General features: G+C 30.9%; 1 protein-coding gene across 2 annotated transcripts in view; it reads left to right on the top strand.

The window, feature by feature from the left end:
* Positions 1–24,664, top strand: part of LOC127724197 (uncharacterized) — a 158,125-nt gene that overhangs the window by 98,921 nt on the left and 34,540 nt on the right. Inside the window, exon 1 of one of the 2 annotated variants that reach the window (XM_052231096.1) lies at positions 13,906–14,015. The exons of the other annotated variant lie outside the window; for it this stretch is intronic. Coding sequence (XP_052087056.1) covers positions 13,961–14,015 — 55 coding nt within the window. The 5' untranslated portion in view covers positions 13,906–13,960. Of the gene's footprint in view, positions 1–13,905; positions 14,016–24,664 lie in introns of those variants that run through there. 2 annotated transcript variants of the gene reach the window in all.

The raw sequence follows: 24,664 nt of genomic DNA, 5'->3' as shown, positions 1-24,664 counted from the left end.
CGAGTGTATGATGAGTGCAACCATTTGTAAATGTAAACGTTCAATGATTCACACCTAGACCTAGATGCGATCTTAGTACTTTTTCTCGCATACATCAGTAAAACTAGAGTAAACTTTGAAAACAATGTGTTACATTTGTCTAGGTACTACCTGTATGACCTAATTTATATTTGAAAGATTTGAATAAAATTAAAAGTTCGCATTGCTGACACCCCAATGACAAATATTTGGTTCCGCTTTTTGTGGTAATAGCGCATGCGCACTATACTGTCGAATAATTGAATATTTTCCTAGAAACTAACATTCATACCTATACACAGGTAAATGAGTATAAGGTAAAAAAAACCCTTAAATATATAAAGATGTGAAACAGTGAGTTATTTTTCAAACTGAAATTGTAAACCTAGCGAAAAATCATAGGTGATACATGTTGGGAATTTTGATATTAAGCTTTGAGTTTTCGTGATGAAAGGAAATTAAGAAAAACACGTCGGAAGCATGAATATGCATGGTATTAATTTCATTTTTAAGGTAATGGGTGGATTTCACTACTGGTGAACTATGAGTACCAGAGATTATCATCAGTCCAGTACTCTGTGCTTTGTTACTGACATGATTTGTAGCAAACAATTCTAAAATAATCAATTTATAGAAATAATGAAGAAACTAAGGTTTCAACTTCCTCAGGCAAAGTTGACCGTAGATGTATTTGGCTATTATGTTTAGGTCTCTTTTCACAAAGTGATTATTATAGTTTATATATGTTACAGTGAATTTGTAAAATCACTTACAGTTTCAGTGATTTTGTTAAATTTTTCAGGGAATTGTCAGGGATTTTCTAAAATCACTGAAAATATTGCTAGGGATTTTGTAAAATCACTGATTACAAATCTAAACTTGATATTAGAAATGTATTTTTCTTAATACAAATAAATTTTTGACATATGTTTTTGAAAAATAATACTAGTTAAAACTATTGTACAGTGATTATGAATTATAGAGACATTTGAACTGATCTTAAAACTACACTTTACTAAGTTTTGCATGATAAATTTGGGTGACATCTGTTACACAATTGTCCTGCTTTTTGACAGGCACACATATTTTGTTCACATCTTTTCTTTCTAGAACATCGAAATTTAAAAAACAAATTCATCACAAATGGAAGACAGTTTAAATGTTTATCGAAAAGGTATAAAATTGTCAATATACAGCTGACAGACTTTAAAACAAGGAATCAGTGGGTTCAAGCTGGTTTCTAATGTGTGGCCTAAGACTATAATGTACATGTCTTCAAGACGTACAAAATAGTTGATAACTAAATCTGATGAATACCGTTTTTTTCACGATTTTGTGCATATCTCCACATTGAAGAACTTCTTACCTATTTTAAACAAATATTTACTTTTAATTTCATTTTGATCAAAAACATTGTTACATAAAGAGTCAAGAAAGTATAGAAACTTATCTAAAGTTTTATCACTTTATGTGATAGAATAAACGTATAAGACAGTATCTGAGAGATGACCAAATTAAGAAATGCAAGTACAAAACAAAGTATTTTACCTACACATATTTGTTCTCTTTTTATTTACTATTATTATTTTGTGAATATTAATGCCTTTAATAGGCTGCAAACTAATAATACATCACTTATCTGCTTTTTATTTATCATTTTTTTATGTCACTAAAAGGTACTCTCGTCCTTATATGCATGTAATATTTGCCACTGGATCCAATAGCCCAAACCTATCTATTTCTTACTCTATCCATGCATGTTTTTTTCTCTCTCATTACTGCAATCACTCCAATTATGTTATAGATAATGCATATTTTAAGGTTTTTCTTGTCGTAGAACACACCGAGGGGTGTCAGGATTGATCAAAATTCTTTGGGCAATCCTGACACCCCGAGGTGTGTTCTACGACAAGAGAAACCTTAAAATATGCATTATCTGACTTATATACCGTCAAAAAAATATTGTTTTTTATAAAGATTTGCAAAATTTAGCATCCTATTTTACCGACCACACTAAAGTGGGATATTCCTTTCTAATGCGTTCAGGTTTTAATACGCCCTACGGCTAATTTAGAATGTGAAATAAAACTCACTAATTAATCTAGATATAAACCTTAGAAATTATTATCCATACACAATAAAAATATTACAGTAACTGCATGAAGTAAGACACAAATGAATTGTTACCATCTGATAACGGTGTATAAAAAATACAAGACACTTTGTAAGTAATTTATTGTAACAACTTAGTTTATGGAAAGGGGGAGGGGCTATGGGTTTTTTTGTCTATTTGTAATGACATTTTATCGCGGAAAAGTTATTTTTTTTCAACAATTTAAATTGAATCGAATGAAATATTCAGAATGATTTTCTTTTGAATAGCAATACATTTTTTAACAGATAATCAGGATATAATTATATACCCTCCCCCCAACCGACCTCATTGTGAGTTACGTGAATGTTATTCAATAGAATATAAGAATATTTTCTTAGTTAATCATTTGATAGAGTAAAAGGTATACATAAATGTAAAAAAATTAAGAACTGACACGAAGGGGGCACGAAATCGTGATACATGTACATGTTACACGAAAACGAATATCAATACATGTAGGTCACAGTATGATTTCCTATTCAGTGTGTATCGTCCTGAACATGCATGAAATATTTGCCACTGGACGTTAAGTAACCATCAATCAATCAACCTATTCAGTGTGAATCAATTTTTCAAAATCTTACACACGAATATGTTAAATCTGGCTTTATTTTAAAGTGTTATGAAAATTTTACATTAAAATTCATCTCGCATATATGATAATGTCTCTGTATTGTAGCGACAAATTAACAAAAAATCGCATTATTTGTTTCTAAAATTAAAATTCGGGCAATGACGATTTTTTTTACACCTATCATAGATTGAACTTTTAAAACTAAATTCCCAAATCGGCAACAGAAACTATCAGACGAATATAATTTTGAAGTAAATTATAGTTTGCATTTTTATCAAGGAAATTAATGACCTCACACAGGTCATTATTTTATGCCTTGGAGCATATATCATTGAAACATGGTATCGTCCGGATTGACTCTTCGAAAGAACGACCAATCGTTCTGAAAGAAATAACTCCATATAGGTATATAAATTTTATTATAAAATTTGATATAACTCGTTTATACTTTTCAGTAATTACAAAAGAACTATATAACAAACTTTAATTTAGTTTTGCAAAGAAATTATTAGAGCTTATTATGTTTTCTTCCTGTGGCTTTTTAGCAATTAGTTTTGACATTTCTTCATATTTTTTTCCAGTGCCATATGTTACATTTAAAATTTTCCCTTAATAATTTGAAGTAACATTTGTGTGTAAGTTTGCTCTTGATTTAAAGACATATGTGTCTTAGCCATTTTCTCCAGTATGTCAGTTGTTTGATGAAAATTGCTCACTTAATTAGTATTAATATAAAAGACTTAATTAACCTCAATCTTGTTGATAGTAACTAGTGTAGACTTTTTGAAAAAAAATTCTTAAATCAAAAAACAACATTACTATTTTTTTTTACAAATTCACTGAATTTAATCAGGGAATCTGTAAAAAGGATCTTAATTATTTCAGTGATTTTGTAAAATCCCTAGCCAAAATCAAGGATTTTATAAAATCACTTATCAGTTCAGTGATTATACAAAATCCCTGATTTTACAAATTGACTGTAACATATACATCCTTGGCTTGTCAATGTTTTGGCCACGAACGTTCTCGATGAAAATAAATCCAAAAAAACCCTTTATATGCATAGTTTATATAGTTTACGAAGTTATAGGAAATTCGACAATGGTGGAACATATCATAATGTGAAAAGCTATTTCATGTTGGTGTTTAATGCATATCTGTGCATGACATATACTACAAATAAGCAATTTCTTTAATTTGAAAAACGAATTCTACCAGCGGCTAATGTGTTAAACGAAAAGTAGGAACGACATTCACATTTATACAAATGAACAAAACATTTTCGTGTCGACACGGTTTTTTAAACAACCTACATCCGGTAAGTTTCAGTAGAAATATTTGAAAAACAATATTAACAAAACTTTACAGAACATTAATACCTAAACAGGATGGTTTAATCAATCTTAGACAAGAACTGTCAGTGTGTTGAAACTTTAGTTGTATAACAATTACATAATTGTTCAAACTGAAAATGCACAGAAGTACTTTACCAACACAAACTCATAGGCGACTGTACCATTAGAGATTGAGTCCACAATCTGCTGTTAACTTCTCAAAATTTCAAAACGTTAAAAATATATTATCAAAAATTTGGAACCTCAATTTCTTGGTAAATTTTTTAAAAAAGGGACCCCATAAAAGCTGACAAAACCAGACGCCTGAATATATCAATCGACGAAGAGACTGAAACAAATTATCAAATTCCTGACATGGTACAGGCATCTTCTGAGGAAAAAAGTATGTTAAACCTGGTTTTATAGGTAGCAATACGTCTATCTTATTAATTAATGTATATTTTTATGACATGGATGAAATATAAATTTTTGTACTGTATAAATATGATGACAAAGTCAACAAATTTTGTTTGTAAATCACAATATTTGTATACACATTTGCAATGTATCTATCTGTCGAAAGTATGCATATGTTTAATTTATGACACAAAAAGCGGTATTCAAATTATTTATGAAATCAACTGTTCAATCTTTTTTCTTTGAATAATCTTCAGTTATAAAGTATTTAAATATTTTCAGTGATTCAACTGTTTTCAAGACAAATTTGTATGTGTAATATACATATGAAAATCCTTATAATATTTGCATTTATTTGATAATTTATATGAAAAGTTAATTTTGCATTCGCAGGAAACGTTTTGTGTCTTAGATTAGTATAGTGTCTCAAACCGTATCACTAGTAGACCGATTTGAATTTTGAACAGTCCTTTATGTCTCAACAGCTCTTAACTGACTGACCAATTAATAATAAAGTATTTTAATTAATTTTCAGACTTATTCACTTCGGTAAAATCAATATTATTCAAACGATTCGCTTGCAATTTAGAGTGTGTTCAGACCTTTCAGTAGTAAGTATTTATTTGTACACATCAGCATTATGCTTAAATATATGAACAGCTACTTTACAGTACTGAATTATCTGCAAGTGCATTATATCTGATTGCATGCAATGATTAAGTCTGAACATGAGTAAATAATATTTTGTTTCAGATCATATTGAGATCAAAATAACTGTTTAATAGACACAAGAAGATGTGGTATGAGTGCCAATGAGACAACTCTCTATCCAAGTCACAAGTTGTAAAAGTAAACCATTATAGGTCAAAGTACGGTCTCCAACACGGAGCCTTGGCTCACACCGAACAGCAATCTATAAAGAGCCCCAAAAATGTCTAGTATAAAATCATTCAAACAGGAAAAGCAACGGTCTAATCTATATGAAAAACGAGAAACGAGAAACACTTATGAACCACATCAACAAACGACAACCACTGAACATCAGGTTCCTGACTTAGGATAGGTGCAAACAAACGCATCGGGTTTATAACGTTTTGATAGGTACCAACTTTCACCCTTACCTGAAACAATAGTGTAACATCACAACATAGAAAGACACACTATAAAATATCAATTGAATTGGCTGTACTCAATCAAAAGACATATTAACACAAACAAGTGAATATACACTGAACGAATAAATTTAGACTATATTGTTTTTTTCTAATGAATTAACCTGTGTTTCCTATATATAGCTACATATACGCAATAAATCAGGGCGAAAGGCGTCTGAATGGCTGCGTTGGATGTAGAGAAACATCGTTTCAGTATGTATGATTTTGAATGTAAGTATTACATGCAGAACAAAGGTAACAAAAAACGGGCTGATAACAAATAAAAAAATGTCCGTATCGGTTCATGTACTGTGATGTTTGGAGAAATTTGTTTTTAATGAATTAAGAAATGGTCGACATGGCTAAAAATGGAACATAGGTGTAAATGCAATGTTTACCTATTACCTTGACACCATAGATTGGGAAAATCTGACGGGATAATAATGGAATCGACAAAGTGATTGTAAAAAAGTAATCAACGATGATAGGCTTGTATGTCAATACGCTAGGCCTGCGTTTCGTCTACATCAAATTCCTTGTTTGGACCACTGTGTATCAACTGAACAAATATAGCAGGCATATAATTTTAACGCAATATTCACGTCTGTCGTTCATCGTCGTCCGTTAGCTTTTAAAAAGAATATCTTCTCTGAAACTACAAGCCTAAATTTAATTCACCTTTGCCACTATCATCAATGGGGTATGAGGTTTACAAAATGTGTCCGATGACTTCATCCTATTGACAGACATGGCCGACAAGGCTCAAAATGGAACATATGTGTTAAATGCAATTTGTATATATTCCCTGGACGCTATTGATTGAGAAAATCTGACGAGTTATCAATGGAATCGACCAAGTAGTTTTAAAAAGTAGTCAGCGATGATAGGCTTATTATCTGGTAAGGGTGTAGGTATGTATGTTTAAACCCGCTGCATTTGTTTGCACCTGTTGTAAGTCAGGAACCTGATGTTAAGTAGAACTTGTTGATGTGGTTCATAAGTGTTTCTCGTTTTTTTATATAGATAAGACCGCTGGTTTTCCTATTTGAATGGTTTTACACCAGTCATTTTTGGGGCCCTTTATAGCTTACTGTTCGGTTTGACAAGACTCCGTGTTGAAAATCGTACTTTGACATATAATGGTTTACTTTTACAAATTGTGACTTGGATGGAGAGTTGTCGCATTTGAACTCATACCACATCTTCTTATATCTATTGTATGTTAATTCATTGTGTTATTGTGCTATGTTAAATTTTTGTATTCTTGTCTTTCGTTTTCCGGATGTGCTTTGTCTATTTGCTTTTTTGTGTTTCTTTGTTACATATTTGTTTTTTTTTTTTTTATTGAGATTGTAACACAATGTTGACTGCTGTACCCCAATTTTCTACATTTTTACCTATTATGTCTGTTTGTTTTGTTCACACATCGGTGTCAATATAATGGAATTTTATGCGGCTGTCATACAAGTGAGAGGTTTAGCTAACTATAAAACCAGGTTTAATTCACCATTTACTACATAAGAAAATGTCTGTACCAAGTCAGGAATATAAAAGTTTGATGTGTTTGAGCTTTTGATTTTGCCGTTTGATTAGGGACTTTACGTTTTGAATTTTCCTCGACGTTCAGTATTTTTGTGCTTTTACTTTTCAGTAGGCTATCATCGGCTGCACAACTGCTTATAATTTGAAAGCAGTATTTACTTTTAGTCTACTTAAAAATATCCAGTTGCGCTTGAATCAATCCACGTGAATGGCCAATTCAATTGTAAAGTTGAAGAGCAAATCAAACAAAAATACCCAAAAGGTAAATTTATATACAAATATACTACGATGTGACTTTTTTTAATGCAAACAAATATGCTTAGGACTCAAGATAGAATCAGTTGATAAATTGATTTATTAAGATTACGACAGACTCGGCCAAGTAGTGTGCTCTCCGCTTTCAAAGCATCATGAGTAATAGAAGTATACGTCGCTGTATCATCGTCAATAAGAGTAAATATCTTCAACTGAAAAAAAACATGAACAATTATCTTATGCGACATGAAATGGTTACTCAAAAACACCATGAACAACCCACGCCTTCTAAGAAAAAAAGAAGAAGTTACTGACAAAAGGAGAAGAAAGTCAACTAAAATATAAAAGAATTCTAAAATGCAATAGTTTATTCCAAGTTAAAGAAATGTATGATTAAATGTATATTAATTCTGATTCTAGATGCAGTATATATAGAAATAGTTTCCCCAGAATTAATAAAATGGAACTTTTAACAACTAGCGTCGTAACACAGTACATGATATATAAGGCATGAAGATGGAATTTTACAGATGAGCTGAATTATCTATCATATATATGACTTTACCTCCAATAGATGAAGTCCAACAGTGGTATGAACTTCTGTAGTCTCTGAACCGGATATTGCATTAAGATAACATTTGTGTTGATTAACTGCCATCAGTATCATCTATATAAATACATATATGGATATGATTATTGAACCCTTTGAAGGATAATATACTTGTAGCTGCATATATATATGTTATGTCAACTGAGCAAATGTACCCTTCCCTTGGGAAATACGAGCTATTTGTAATAGTAATATTCACATGATTCTGGAGCAAAACATAATCCATACGTCATAAATATTTTAAATGTTCATAAAGCAATCATTTTTTTTTTATCCCAAACTGTTTCTGTTTTGTCATCGCAAAATCACAATACAGTTCATTGAGATTGATATAATTATTGTCTAAAAATAAAAAAATTCCATTTCCTTCTATTCTAGAATTATCGTCGATTCCTTAATAAGATTACATCATATTTCTACGTATCAAATTAGTTTTTGAGTTTGATATGAACAAAATTTTCCAAATTTGTTAACGATAGGATTTGACATAGCAAACTTTAGTAAATAGCACACTTGATATAAATAAAGGCAATATTAGTATACCTCTGTTCAATAGTAATAAATCGATTTAACTTAAACAAATCCGGGTCACAAACCAAACTGAGGGAAACACATCAACTATAGGCATGATAACAGGAAACGAAATGGAACAACAGAAACATTGAACTGCTACAAAAACAGACGCCAACATACATAGAAACGGACTATGTGATAACAACTGCCATATTCCTGACTTCGTACAGGACATTCTAAGAAAAAATGTGGGATGACCCTGGTTTTATGGCTAGCCATACCACCCGCTTCTATAACCGTAATGCAATGAGTAATCATTAATTTGAATTGTAATGACTAAAATATAAATTTGAAGTGAGTGATGTAAACAAATATCGAAAGACTCTAAGAAAAACAAAGGGATCAATTTTAAATTGTGTTTGTATGTACTAATTTATAAAATATAATGATGATATCAGCACTTCTGGTCTATAATTCAAGGTCTGTGGTGTGACTGCAGATTGGGAAATTTGGTTTACGAAGTCTAATGAAGATGTATACTTTCTAGTCCAATGCAAATTCTCATTTCTGATTTCAAAATTATCGTTAATGTCTTGAATATAATACACGTTTCCTCCTTCCAGAACTTTTAAAATCTTTGATAAATACAAAAAATCTCTATAATTTTAGAATAGAAAATATAACCGAATGAGGATCATATCTGAATGTAAACCTCTCTTTTCAATGGGTTGGGTTGTTGTCATAGCAGACACTTAGAACATTATGAGGGAAATATATAAAAGGTTTTGCTGTTATGCATTTTCAGTTTATTATTTTCAAGCGTTTTGTGACAACGTTTAACCAAATACCGAGTTCTTAGGCAAATGCAAACATTTTTCTTGAACCATGTGTTGTGCTAACAGTCATCAGTATTATACCTTTGGACCTTCGTTGCTTTGTACTTGTCAAACAAGAAAAAAAAATAGCAAACACACTGCAGGTCAATTTATTATACATCACGAAATTTGAAATCTAACATACATATTCAGATTTTTTGCAATAATTCAAATATGTTCTGTGGTAATCCAACACTGTTTTTGATGTTTAGTTAGCTGTAAATTTGGGCTTTTTCATGCAAATCAGTATTGATTGTTTATCACATGTAAAAATCAAAAACATACTTTACACTCTGTTTCTGTGCTTAAACCTGTATAACACGATTAGTTCTTTTTTTACATTATATCCTTTGTTTGATTGTATTATATTGTGTTCATTTTGTATCACCAGTCATTGCATGTATCATACGAATAGCATAGCCTTGTTAAAAGTAAAATAGTAAAAATACCGAACTCTAAGGAAAATTCAAATCGGAAAGTCTCTTATTAAATGGTAAAATCAAAAACTCAAAAACATTTGAAAACAACTGTTATATTCCTAACTTGGTGCAGGCGTTTCCTTATGTAGAAAATGGCTGATTAGACCTGTTGTTATAGCTAACTTAACCTCCTACTTTTATGACGGTCGCATAAAATTCCATTATGTTGACGACAATGTGTGATTAAAACAAAACAGACATAATAGGTAAAAATATCAAAAATAGGGGTACAGTCAACATTGTGTTAAAATCTTAATCACTATAAACACAAACAATATATAAAAGAAGATGTGGTATGCTTGTCAATGAGACAACTCTTCACAAGAGACCAAATGACACAGAATTTAACAACTATAGGTCAATACAGTATGTCAAAAAAGAAAAACAAAGTGACAAAGCACATAAGCAAAAATGAAAGATTAGAATACCACAAAAGCACAACAGCACAATGGTGTGACACATAACTATAATTCACCGATGTGTTTAATCGACACTAATCGATTTATGATTATTTGATATTTTCTTGAGAATAACTTCTTTATCTGTATACACAATTTTGAAAGTATGGAAATAAAACGGTTTAAAATGAAATAAAACAAAACAACCAACACCCAAGTATATAACGTTAACATTAATTTAGATGCTAAATTCGGAACATGTTAACAAAAACTCTCTGAAAACACCGTGTTTTTATTTTGTTAATTTAAAACATCTATTTATCCTTACTCTAGCTGTGTACTTCAGCTGATCACGAAATCGAGAGTATCAATATACTTTTACCCGCCAAAAATGATGTAATTCATTAGAGAGAAAGAGAGTTATCTTAATTATTCATTCAGTCTGATCGGAGATCCGAATATAGCTTCCCTTTGTCCAATGACAAAAATTGTTAGTTTAAATATTTTATGTGTTTTTGACCCTCAGAACGAAGCGTTTTCACTGTTAGGTCCCATTTTGTATCATATTGATGATAATTATTAAACAGGAGCGCCCATTAAAGTATCTGATAATTGAAAAAAAGAAAAAAAAGCTTTTATGTTTTATATAAAATTAGAAAGTAGAAAAATGCAACAACAGAGCAGACGTTAACTTATGATATTTGTCTCGTTTTGCAACACTGTAAAGTAAATATTTATAAGATGAGTATGTGTTGCTTATGAATACCATTGTGATCATAACTAAGAAAAAAATCATAATCAATGGGGTGTGTTAATTTGGTTTCATTTGTTTTCCATTTTCAGAAACGAATTAGAAATAAAAAAGTTTTATTTAATTGTCCTAAAACAAAACATGAAAAGCGAGATTCGATTTATTTTTTTAATTTTTTTTTTTTTTTTTTTTTATAATGATCATCGTTGTACATCTCGTAACACATATATCAATAATAAGAAGTGTTAATATCGTTTCTTGGATCTTTCAAATTGGTTATTCAAATTATGTATGTGATGTTTTCAATTAAGGTTACAAGAGTTTACCCTCACGATCTATATCTGAATAAAATATTGTGTGCGGCTCCTGATTACATGATACAGGATCAGAATTATTACTCATCGAAAGATTAACCAATTAGGTTAAAAAAAAAAAACAAACAAACAAACAAACAAAAAAACAATTAAATGTTTATCTTATAAAGTGTGTACATTTGATCTATGTACGAAGCAGCCATTAAAAATGCCTTTTCACAATTAGGCGAAAAAACAAAATAGACGGTGTTTTAACAGCATTTTGACAACATATTTGGAGGACGTAGTTTTGAACAAACAATCGGCATTCCAATGCGAACCAACTGTGTGCCTTTTCCTGCCGACTTGTTCCTTTATTCATATGAGGCTGACTTCATACAGGAATTTTTTGGAAAGACGGAAAAGAAGTTGGCAGTATCCTTTAACTCCACATTCCGTTATAAAGATGATGTCGTCTCACTAAATAATTCAAAATTTGGTGACTATGTTGAACTCACCTATCCCATCGAACTTGAGAAAAAGGATACAACAGATACAGTTAAATCTGCCTCATATCTTGACTTACATATAGAAATTGACAATTAGGGTCGGTTGAAAACTGTTAAATAAGCTAGAAAATGTAAACAGTAAAACTAATTAGTATTACAAGATACTGTTTTTGGAAGAGATTGATTCCGACATTTGCAAAAACCTTTCAAAATTTCAGTCGTCATTTACATTTACAATCTAACAACATAGTTTAAGAATCTAACACGTTTTTTTAATCCTAGTTTTTGATAAAAGCGAAATATCTGTTTCACTTTTTTCTCGAAATTATATATTTTCAAGAAATTTAGAATCAAACATAGTATATATCGTATGGCTGTCTACATGAGCTGCATTTCATTAGACCCTGTATAAAGATTCCAATTTTGAGTCATCATTTTCTTTTACAACTTGCAAACACTTCTAAATACCAGATAAAGCTGCCATGTTGTAATTTTTAGTAATTATCTATGAAACTTTGGAAAACTGCACAGCTGTGAAATAAATTTTGGTTGACCACATCGACTTGTTTCATGATGTGTAAGTGGCAACAAACAAGTCTAAAGCAGCAAAGTAAAAAATTTAATTTTAATCAGATATTTTTTTTTTTCATTTAAGAAAGTACAAAGCTATTTTCAGAACAAGGATGATAACAAGTGTAACAGATTGACAGTGATCTATGAAGTCCCTTAAAAGTTGCAACAAGTAAGTATTTACTGTATTTAACACGTTGTATTGGATTTATAATTTTATTTCCCTGATACAGTGCAAACTGTACAACAAATACCGTAGAAGCATTATCTTAATCGTTCTTTCATCGACGATCTATCCCTAAAATTTGAAAATTAATGTATATCAGGATATCTCATTCTTGTTTTCACGGTGGAATAAGGTGTACTTTTTCATGGAAGATGTTTTTCAAGAGATGTGTCACGATTGTTGACAATTACGTATAAGTGTATTTTAAATAAAAATATTCATTTGAACCAATTTAGAAAAGCACGACATGAGTACTTTGACTACCGTATAACGTTTAGAGGAGATAGTCTAGAAAATAATCCCAACTATTCAAATGACTAAATTTTCAAGGAAACTGATTATTTTCTCAAATCGAATTTGAATTTGTTATTTTAACAAGTTTACCATTTGCAACCTTGCATCAATTATTAATGAGGTAAAAAATACAAGTATCTTATACGTGTAAATTTTGTAAAATATAGATTCCACCATTTTAGAAAACCTAAAATGAAAATGTAAAGAGATCAGAAACGATCGATTAATGACGAATTTTGTCATGTTTAATTTCTAAAAGATATTTGATTTGTTTTAATTGTTTCGCCAGATACACAGTAGTGTCAATAGTTTAAAGATCAAAAACGTTTTTGTTGGTGTAGTAAATAACAATAACAATAAGTACGATGATAAAGAATGACATAAACAAAATACTTGTATACTCGAATACTTGAAATTAGTATTTAATCTTATAGGCGCATGGGTACATTGTGCTTGGTTGTTGGAATCTTGGTTCTTATTTTTTATTACAAGTATCGGAGGGAATAGGGTTTGTTCATTATATTTTTCAATCAGCAAAGATAATTTGTTATAATATCGTGATACACAAGGTGTATAATCTACATGTACCTGTGTAAGTCTTATTTCAATTCACATTTTAAGATTGGTAATCAAATGTTTGAATAAAAAAACACTGACCAGGACAATTGTCCTATTTACTTCGTTAAGAGATAGAACAGCAAAATGTGAAGCAGATTTGAATAGTTATTCAGACACTGTAAAAAGTTTATAATGCAAACATCATTATTTCTTATCATGTTCAATCAAGGAAGTTTTAACTTGTCACATCTGTTAAAAAAAACCCAGACATTTAACTATACGCAATTAAGAGATAATTAAGTATATATAATTTGCATAGCAGACAGTTAACACAATTAAGAGATAATTAAGTATATATAATTTGCATAGGTGATAAAAAGTATAACTTGTATATTCAATATAGCTTGTACAGACGTGCAGTATACAGCAGGCGAAATGTACAAGCAAATTGTGATTTTTTATACGTTCACACTTTTAAAGCTTTCTGCAGGTAAGAAACTTGTTTTCCTTATATATCAAACGGATTATAATGATTTGTATGTCAATTAGACAAAACAAATAATTAAGAAAGTGATAGCTCTTTTTTTATGCCCCATTTATGGGCATAATGTTTTTCGGTCTGTGCGTCCGTTCGTCCGTTCGTTCTTCCGTTCGTTCGTCCGTTCGTCCGTCCGTCTGTCCCGCTTCAGATTAAAGTTTTTGGTCAAGGTAGTTTTCGATGAAGTTGAAGTTCAATCAACTTGAAACTTAATACACATGTTTCCTATATGATCTTTCTAATTGAAAAGCCAATTTAGAGTTTTCACCCAAATTTCAGGGTCCACTGAACATAGAAAATGATAGTGCGAGTGGGGCATCCGTGTACTATGGACACATTCTTGTTAGTCAGTTTTTGTTTGTTTTTTTTTTTTTTGAGTGAACAAAACACTTAACATAGAAAAGCATGTGATTCTTTAATGTACATTTGTTTTTTTTACTGATACACTAGTGATTAAGATGTAGACTTGTGATGAGAACATTTACTCTTTACATGTATTCATTAATACGTGTTACATAGTTAATTTCATCATATCAGAAAACATATCAACTTTAAAGTAAAATGAATTGTTTAACATTTTATATTCAGGCCTTCTCCTCAATTGTTTAATTATTTGGAGAATCGTGTTTTAATGCCAGATCTTTTATTGTTTCTGTTAAATTAAAGACAAATAATGCATGTATTTTATTTTTTTGGATAAATTTATTCACAATAATATATGAATTCGGGACGATTTAGAAATTGGCATGTTGTGTATACACCTTTCTATTGGTGAACACTATATATGTTGCCCACAAGAGGTCCTTATGTGCTTTTTGTTGTTTGATTGATGTCTTATTGTCGTTAACCCCACATCTACTACAGTTTAAGTTCTGTTTAATGTGCGTTTAAATCGGTTTAAGACAAATCATAATTGAAAGGGTTATGAAAAATATATTTCCCTGAAGAATTTTCTCAGAGGAAGACTAGTAGAAGAAGTTTGTGTATAAATTTTTAGTGCAAAGTAGAAAATATAAAAAAAAAAAAAAAAAAAAAAAAAAAGTTTCTTTTTTCAATTTTTAACTCCCCAAAAATTTTATATTATTAATTTTGAAGACGTGTCGCATCTAAACGAAGTCTGATTGGTCTCCAACTTACTAGTAAATTGTTTCCCTGTTTGGCACATACCTAAATATAAAACTCATTACATTTGATCCCAAAATAGTCAATGAAAATTAATTTGTCGTAGTAAATTCCATTGAGCACAAAACAAATCCAAACGAAATTTCAATCACATGGATATTCAAAAATATTTTAAGAAATTTGAAAAAAAAAATAATTATCTAGTTTGACTTTGAAACACTGAGTTAATACTTTAAATTACATTACGCACAAAATATAATTAAATGTTCCTGGGAATGAGAAACTCTTTCTGAATCTTCATAGAAATGTATGAAACAGTTTACACAGGACATTAAACAACCAGCAATCAATCAATTCAAACATTTCCAAGGGATTATTATTATCCATGTACATGTATGTAAATGCCGGGTACCATATAAATATACTCGTAAGTCATGAACATTAAAGTATAACTTGCTATCAATTTTTGTAGTAAGGTTTTTGTGTGAAGAGAGCCCTTCAGGACACATTATGATCATCGTATACGCACAAATTAAAGTATTTGAAACACTTTTAAGCTGTTTGCATCAGTGTACCTTTTCTTAACAATTAGGACATGTGCCACTGAATATACAACTAGTCAACCATGAACACTGTGCGGGACACATTTGCCATTCCAGAATTGGCAAATCTGACTTTGCTGTTTTACAAAATTTTTTGGCCATGTGATAGATTATTAAAAAAATTAATTTCCCCATATGTCCCAACATGTCACTGTTGTCACCACAGCTGATTTAAAGTACATTTCCCATGGGAAATTTAAAAATTCCCATGGGAAATTTAAAAATTCCCATGGAAATATTAGAAGTTCTCATGGGAACATTAGAAGTTCCCATGGGAAAATCTAAAATTCCCATGGGAAAAAGTACTTTTCCCATGGGAATTTTAAAGTTTCCATCGGAACTTTACAGTTCCCATGGGAAAAGAAGAATACAAAAGGTTTCCATGGGAATTTAACTTCTCTGATGGGAACAGTTTATCTTCCTATGGGAACAGTTTATCTTCCCATGGGAACAATCTTTCTTTCCATGGGAACAATTATTCTTCCCATGGGAACAATTATTCTTCCCATGGAAAGTGTGTGACTTATTTCCGTTTACCTTATTTTTGTTTTGTTTTTGTTTAAACACATTTTATTTCCAAAAGTGGCAAATGGGATTGAACACAAGTTATAACATCTCTCCTTATACGAATACAAACACAAAATACATAAGATAATGACGAAACACAAAATAGGAATGCATGTAATACAAACTATAAACCAAAACTAAAATGCAATATAATACTGTTGTAATCTGAACTGGCGTGAAGTGTGAGTAAGTATGAATCCAGAATTTTAATTGTATGTGAAGTTCTTAATTTTTGTGTAATTCTGACATGAAATTGAACAGATTCAAAAATTGTTTTACTCTGCTGAAATGTATAAAGGTCACCGTAGACAGCCAATAGAAGCTCAATTGGTATAGCATGCAGGGGCGGATCCATCCATTTTTAAAAGGGGGGGTTCCCAACCCAGGATAAAGGGGGTTCCAACTATATATCCCCATTCAAATGCATTGATCGTACAAAAAAAGGAGTGGTTCCAACACCCGGAACACCCTAACCCCACCCACCCACCTTTCTGGCATAACTTTTTAAAATCAAAAATAATATTTATCTTGCTTCATTGTAAAATGGACACTCGAAAAAAATATGAAGTCCCATGAATGATATTAAGTTTTCTAACACCACAACCTAAGTAGAAGGGCGGCTGTTTTTATATTTAGGGAAGTCCATATGTAGGGGTTTAGACTTCCATTCAATTGTAGTAGATGGGAATAAAAGATGTTCTTGTTATATCTAGTCTATGACGCGGGGTTCTACATAGTTGTTACTATGTCGTTAATCATAATTTGAATTTGACTAATAAGTGGAGCACTAAATCGCAGAGATAATCAACGGCAGTATCGTAATGTAAAGAATATAACACATTGAGCTTTCTTGACTATCTTCTGTCTACTAGCCAATTCTAGCCTGTTTCGAAATATGTAGCTTCACGACTGACATACAGTTGCAACCCAGTTTCTATTCCTCCTGCTTCCAACTTAACATGGTCTAAATAATTAGAATCTTGTTGAGTACAACTATCACGAAACACATATGCATATTCCATAATTGGTATAATAAATGTTTATACGAACAAGATTATTTCTATATAACATGTATAATGAATATTTCAATTTTGAAAGAACATTTAATCGTGTACTGTGCTTGCACAATTCATTATGTTTTCTATATGTGTATGCATTTTCCTTGTTACTACATTCTGTACATATTCCGGCTCGGAGTTTCGTGTGTTAAAACAATACATTGTGATGATTTAAACTTATTTTACACTGAACAATGTTAAGATGTGTATTCTTATTCAATTCATTCACCAAAAGTGTATCATTATCAACGGCGGACAATATTTTAGCGCATAGATAGGACGTTTAAAGCAAAAAAAGAGTCAAAAGTTTTAGCGCCAAAAAACAGTCCATTTATACCGAAAAGAGAAATTATCAATGCCATTTTAGAGAATATTATTCATTCATAGTATCATGATGGCACAATAAAACAAAAACATACAGCAATAAAAAAAGAATGAAAAATTGATATCATGTTAATTTTGTATAAAACAGCACAAATTCATAAATATTAACGTTTTATTCTCCTAGATAAAATATCACCATCAATTTCAAATCAAAAGATCAATTCTCTACATTCTCTTTTTTTTAGATAACTATGATCTGTCATTTTAAAACTGTTAACTAACTTTATAAAACAAGTAAATATAGGGGAAATAATTTAGAGCAATTTCTTTTATGGATTCTCTCATAGTTTAAAGCCATAATTAATTAGCTGTGTTCCGTGTAAAACTGTTTCGAATAATCTAATTTGTTCATAACTTTTTTATCTGGGACTATTATACAATATAAAAATCTTTTCATGTCCCAGCCTTTATATAATACCTTTATTTAATTCCCTAACTTGACCATCAGCATGGCTAAAGGAATTATTGCCAGAGGTACTGTGAGGTGACACTTCCAGGAGTCGGTTTCACAAAAAAAAAGTTTTTTTGTGAAACCGACTCCAGGTATTCAAGCGATTTCCTGTCGGGCTTTAAAAATCTGGTTACACGTAATGCAGGTTCACGCACCGCCTACTGAGCATGTGTACGCGCGGACGGTAATTTGGAACTTTATATTTAAAAATGATCTGTTATAATAAACATCATGTGTACATTTTTTGTTTGTATCTTGAGTCCGACAGTGATATACTATACATTACTAAACTCATACGTGTATTCAATTTTAATACCACTTGTTTATGAATTACATTTCTGGTGTAATGAATGATATTTAATTCCAACCAAAGATTTGAGGAAGTAACAATTTATTGAAATATTTTCCATCGGTAAAATTTAAAAAATGCCAGTTTGTACTACTTAACAATAATTATTGACATTGTAAAACATTTAAATATCTATTTCACAAAAATGTACGCACTTGTCTATCTTTGGTTTATACAAATAGAAAGACACGGAACTAAATATAGTAACAATTTAAAATATGTATTTTGAAAATAAGACAAAAACCTCCAAAACCGATCTGATTTTAATTCCGGGCCCGTATATGCATTAAGGTACTTAAGTTAAGGTTTGTTCCGAACGGACGGATTTTTCTACATGTTCTAAGATAAATTAATACTACGATTGGATATCGTTTTATGCATATCAGTCCAGATCTATATATAACTTGCTTTGCTTCGTCGAAGTTATGAATATAGAAAAATCACAGATTTATATTTCAACAGAACGTTCTAGAACAGTTTAAGAAATTCGTCATCACAATTGAAGTTGTATTGTACATGTATAACTATAATGCGAACCTTGTGAAATAGCACGTGAAATTCCAACTAAGCGTGAATACTTTGGAAAAGCGACGGTTCTATTAATACCTACTGTCAATTTCAAGTTCTGTATCGACATGCATTGTGATATATGTCACTGGACGTTAAAATTCCATCATCAATTTCGTCTTCGTCAAATATGCTGTCGGTTTCTTTTCTTTTTTTTTTACATATTTAAATATAAGAAGATGTGGTATGAGTGCCAATGAGACAACTCTCCATCCAAGTCACAATTTGTAAAAATAAACCATTATAGGTCAAAGTACGGTCTTCAGCACGGAGACTTGGCTCACACCAAACAGCAAGCTATAAAGGGCCCCAAAAATGACTAGTGTAAAACCATTCAAACGGGAAAACCAACGGTCTAATCTATATAAAAAACGAGAAACGAGAAACACTTATGAACCACATCATCAAACGACAACTAATGAACATCATGACTTAGGACGGGTGCTAACAAATGCAGCGGGTTTAAACGTTTTAATGGGTACCAACCTTCACCCTTATCTGAAACAATAGCGTAACGTCAAAACATAAAAAGACACACTATAAAATATCAATTGAAATGGCTTAAGACGAAGTGTACGTAATCAACTACTCCACAGATTTTTTTTAATTTTCCATGTGGATTCTGCTTGTAAAAATACATCAGAAAATAAAATAAAAAAGGGGGTAATCGTTTTCGTTTTTCAGATACAAGCTGTTGAAATTAACAGCATGATACGCCAGAAATACAAAGGATATATAGGAAAAATCATAAAAAACGGCAGATATTTTTACTTTATGAAGATTTTCTAATTCGTTGGTCCACAGAATTTAAAAGAAAAAATCGAAATGCGATTCAAAAATGAACGACGAATCCATTGGTGCAAAGAAAGTCCTTAGCAACCGTGCTAGTTTTCAAGCTATATCCTCTGGAAGTTTGATTTTTAGCGGAAAAAATTTAAAAAATATTCGGCGACGTTATTGATGTCTTCTGTAACGTCACCACAAATTCTACTCTATAACGCTATTATACCGTACAGTATCGTAACACAAATCGTTAGTGTGTGCAACACATTTTCCCAAGCATTGCAAATGCTAAAGCGTAATCGATTGATAAGGAAATAAAGTGACTTATTTTTAAGGATATATCCGCTGCCAAAAAAAAATGCAAATTGGCAAATAAATATACTGTAAGTGAAAGAAAGTTACTGTATATAGACTAACCTCATCTTTTCTAGATTAGACAGGGTTCCACATCTTTTTTGAAATGCTTGTATTGTTCTAATAATTGTGAATCAAATATCTAGTTTGAATTGTCCAGATAAGCACAGCGTTGACAGAATGATTCTATACATATTTAAAAATTCGGTTATAATATTGGGATTGCGTATACATACATATTTTTTTTTTAATCTTATTTCTGCGTGTCTGTATTTGAAAAAAAATATATAAAATTGTCTGCTTCTTTTCATTTTCACCGTTTCCGATGAAGGTTCACACACGTGCACGTGACACAACTCTGCAATTTTATTTTATAATTTACTGTCTCGATCGCTTTTCCTTTTCTTTAACTACACGACAAAGCATGACATAATGGTTGCTGGAGTTTCAGTAACAAAGGAAATAATTCCTTGTACCATTATTTGCTAAATATCCACATGTTCATGATGTACGACTCCCAAAATATAAGAAATCTGCATATGCATATTATCTTGTGATTTTTTATGGTTGTAATATGGTCAAAAGGAGAACCCGCATATGAATTTCAGCAACAACAACAAAAAAAAAACAAAAAAAACACAGATCGGAAATATCTATATCTACTTTCCCGTTGCACAGATCATTGCCTGTGTTATACTTTAGAATTGTGTACTGTAAATTCAGAAATTATTGCGTGCATTTATTATTGCGATTTTGTCATTTTAGACTTTTTAATTTTTGCGATATTGAGAAAAATCCTGCTTAATTCAAATAAAAAATTTCAAAATGCGAGTTTAAATTATTGCGAATATAACCCTGTCGCATTTTTCGCAATAATAAAAACATCGCAATAATTTCTGAATTTACAGTATATTGTAATGCTATAGCCGTAATGTATATATAGTGTAATTATAAAGCTTTGTGTATAGTTATATGCTATAAATGTACGGATGTAATGCTATAAGAATGAATCAAGGGCGATGTTATGAGAATGTATTCATCCAGTATGATGCTAAAACAATGTACCTAGTGTAATGTTATTAGAATGTATCCGGTGTATTTCAAGGAGACAACTTCCAAGTAAAGACCGAAGCTCATAAAGTCGGCAATAAACTCAGGACTTCTGGAAAGTTCGGAGAGCCGACAACCTTGCTTCGGAAGTTGGCAAGGAGACTGTTCATTATGTAATGTTATACGAGTTTACCTTGTGTATAGTGCCTGTATCTAATGCAAATGAATTGGTTTTTTTTTAATATAATATAAAAATAAGGAGAGGCGGTATGATTACAAATGAGACAACTATCTGCCACAGTTTAAAGTAGATTGGTTTTTTTTTATCTGAGCGTCCGTTCTGGTCATGTTGCAAAAATATTTTTTTGTTTTAAAAATATTTTACTAAGTATCATTCAATATACAACAAAACACATAGGACTTGAAATTTAAAGATCGAACTATCAATACATTTTTCGGTTTTTCAAGAAAATATGGCCCTTGACCCCTATTGTTTTTTTTTTATATTTCAGAAGTATTAATGAAAAGCAATTCACTCATCGAATTTTACCCAATTCTATCGTTTAATGTTTCCTCAATAAGGAAAACCTAAATTTCCCCTATATAAACAAAATAAAATACCCCAAACGTCGTTAATTTCAATATATTATTACGAAAAAACAAGGTCCGTGATCCTCAGTTTTTATATTGAAATTTGAAATTACATTGACCGAGAGGTTTTTTACAGAAGTTTACGAATAATCTATCGTCGAACATTTAGACACCCTAGCTACCTTACTGAATGTAGTGGATGTAAGCAATTATAATAGTCAACCATACGACCTTCAACAATGACAAAAATCCATAACGTATAGTCGGTTATAAAAGGCCTCAACATTGTATCATTATTTTCTTCACTCTCCCCCTTCTTCACTTCCCTATACTCTTATACTCTATTCTATCATAATCTTCAATATTGAGACTTGAGAAGAAAAATTTTATTTCAAAATTGTATTTAATAGTTATGAATGACATATCAAAGGACAACAAAAGAATACAAATTTCGCTATCCCTTCGAAATTGGATTTTGAACAAGAAAAAACAACGTGTTCTATTTTTATCATACATGTGTAGTTTCAGTTTCAACCATGGTTCTAAATTCAGATCTTACTTTCCCCAAAAATTGCGGACGGAATAGAAGACACCTGTTTATTTTTGCACCTTAAGAACTGAGATTTGGATGACATATATTTTACTTATTCTGAGATAAATTTTTTTGCTGTTAGCTTTGTTCTTCGACTTATAGATATATGTTATAAATGTTGCACTAGTGGTCGATTACCCCGTAGTATCTTTTATACTTTTCACATAAATATAAATTATCCTAAAATTTTCAATTGCATAAAAAACAAGACATGCCAACGTCTTTCTAGTTCAACACACAAATTCGCATGCAATAATTCGTTACCTACAATTTTACGCTACACTGTGAATTCCATTCAAAACTATGATTTTTTAAATAATATTGTGGGGTCAGTTCTGATTTGATTTTAACGAGTTTGATGCGACTAGAAGCAGAATTGTTATGGTTTGTGTATTTGGTTATAATTTTGTTGTTTAGGCGTTTTTACTTTCTGTTGGAATAAACACGAGTCGTATTGTGTACCTGCTCTATGGTTCTAACACTATTACTACTACAGTAGTGATAGAGTCAGACTAACTCACAATAGTATACTCAGATTTCTTATTGGAGTATTCTGATATTTTTTTTAAAGTTTTGAGATAGCACAGTAATATTTGTTTCGATTCATGATAGACTGCACGAGGTCATTTCTCTTTCATGTGCCCATTACCCGTTCATGGAGTATGGGAGATAACTCGCGTAACTAACGACGCACGTTTTTTATCCCAAATTCAGCTAGAGGCGTGCAATTACGTATACTTCGCCTTAATTCAATCAAAAAGACATATTAACACAAGTGAACATACACTGAACGAATAAATTTGATCTATTAACACAAGTGAACATACACTGAACGAATAAATTTGATCTATGATGCCATGTAAATACAAAATCAATAAAATAAGTTGTGAAAAAATAAAGGTAACAATAGTATACCGCTGTGAGAAATTAAACAATTTCATGCATAAAACAACAATAACCTTGAATAAAAAGCCGCAAAATACAAAAATATACACAGGTAACTGAAAAAAAATTTGTCGTAAGGTATACCGTTAAAATAGAGAAAGGAAATACTTTTTACAAAATAAATAATTTTGTTGTTCATAGTACGAAGAATTGAAAATTTATAATCATACCAAACACTTATCAAAGCTGGTGTATAGACGAGATATAACCCTGAATAAGTAAACATTAAATAACAAAGATACATGCATACACTCTAAGTTATTCCTATGTTATCTCATTTAGATATATAATGCAAAGTGAATTTTAAAGATGAAAGTCCAATAATTCGATAATGCTTCGAATAAGATATAAACTGAGAATATATAAGTCTGAACATTACACCTAACAGTGTTAGAATAAGAATTTTTTTGTCCCTCAACGGGATTTGAACTCACACCTTTGATACACTACAACACCAATCGCTTAGCCTCATGTCCAGCACTCTAGACCACACGACCACATCCGCTATATAAAAATATAACTGAAATAGTCGTAGTGTTATCTTGTCACGGAAGGCCAATCTAGAGATAGACATAAGACATGTGTTTTAAGCGTTTAAAGATGTTATATTATTATTTTATACACAATGTTTATTTATTTGTCAGCAATATATATATATATATATATATGTAACTATCATATTCCGAATTGCTGACATTCATTTGTGTAAAAGAAGAAAAGATAACAATTAAAAACCAATTGTTGAAAGAACAATTGAAGGTCTTTCCACATCAATTTTCTAAATAATTGATAGGAAGCTACTTCTGGTTTACTCAAAGTTATTAATAGCGTCAAAGTATAGATTTCTTCATACTGATTCAATAAATAAATGGTTTCTATATACTTTTGCCTGAAATAAGGGAGATAATTGCCAACTTCCGGTTTAGAAAATGTCACTTCCGGTCTCATATGATAGCTTTATTCACACTGATTCCAAAAATATATAGTTTGTATATACTTATGCCTGTAATAAGGAAGATAATATGCTACTTCTGGTATATAAAATGTCACTTCCGGTCTCAAATGATAGGTTAACCTATGATCATTCAAAAAATATATGATTTCTAGGTACTTTTCCATGAAATAAGTGCAAAAAATACTACTTCCGGTTCACTCAAGGTCACTTCCGGTTTACTTTTGTAAAGGT

Source organism: Mytilus californianus, unplaced genomic scaffold (genome assembly GCF_021869535.1).
Source record: "Mytilus californianus isolate M0D057914Y unplaced genomic scaffold, xbMytCali1.0.p SCAF_14, whole genome shotgun sequence".
NCBI classification, from domain to species: domain Eukaryota; kingdom Metazoa; phylum Mollusca; class Bivalvia; order Mytilida; family Mytilidae; genus Mytilus; species Mytilus californianus.
The sequence above is the reverse complement of the archived record's forward strand: the minus strand, read 5'-3'. Positions and strand labels throughout refer to the sequence as shown.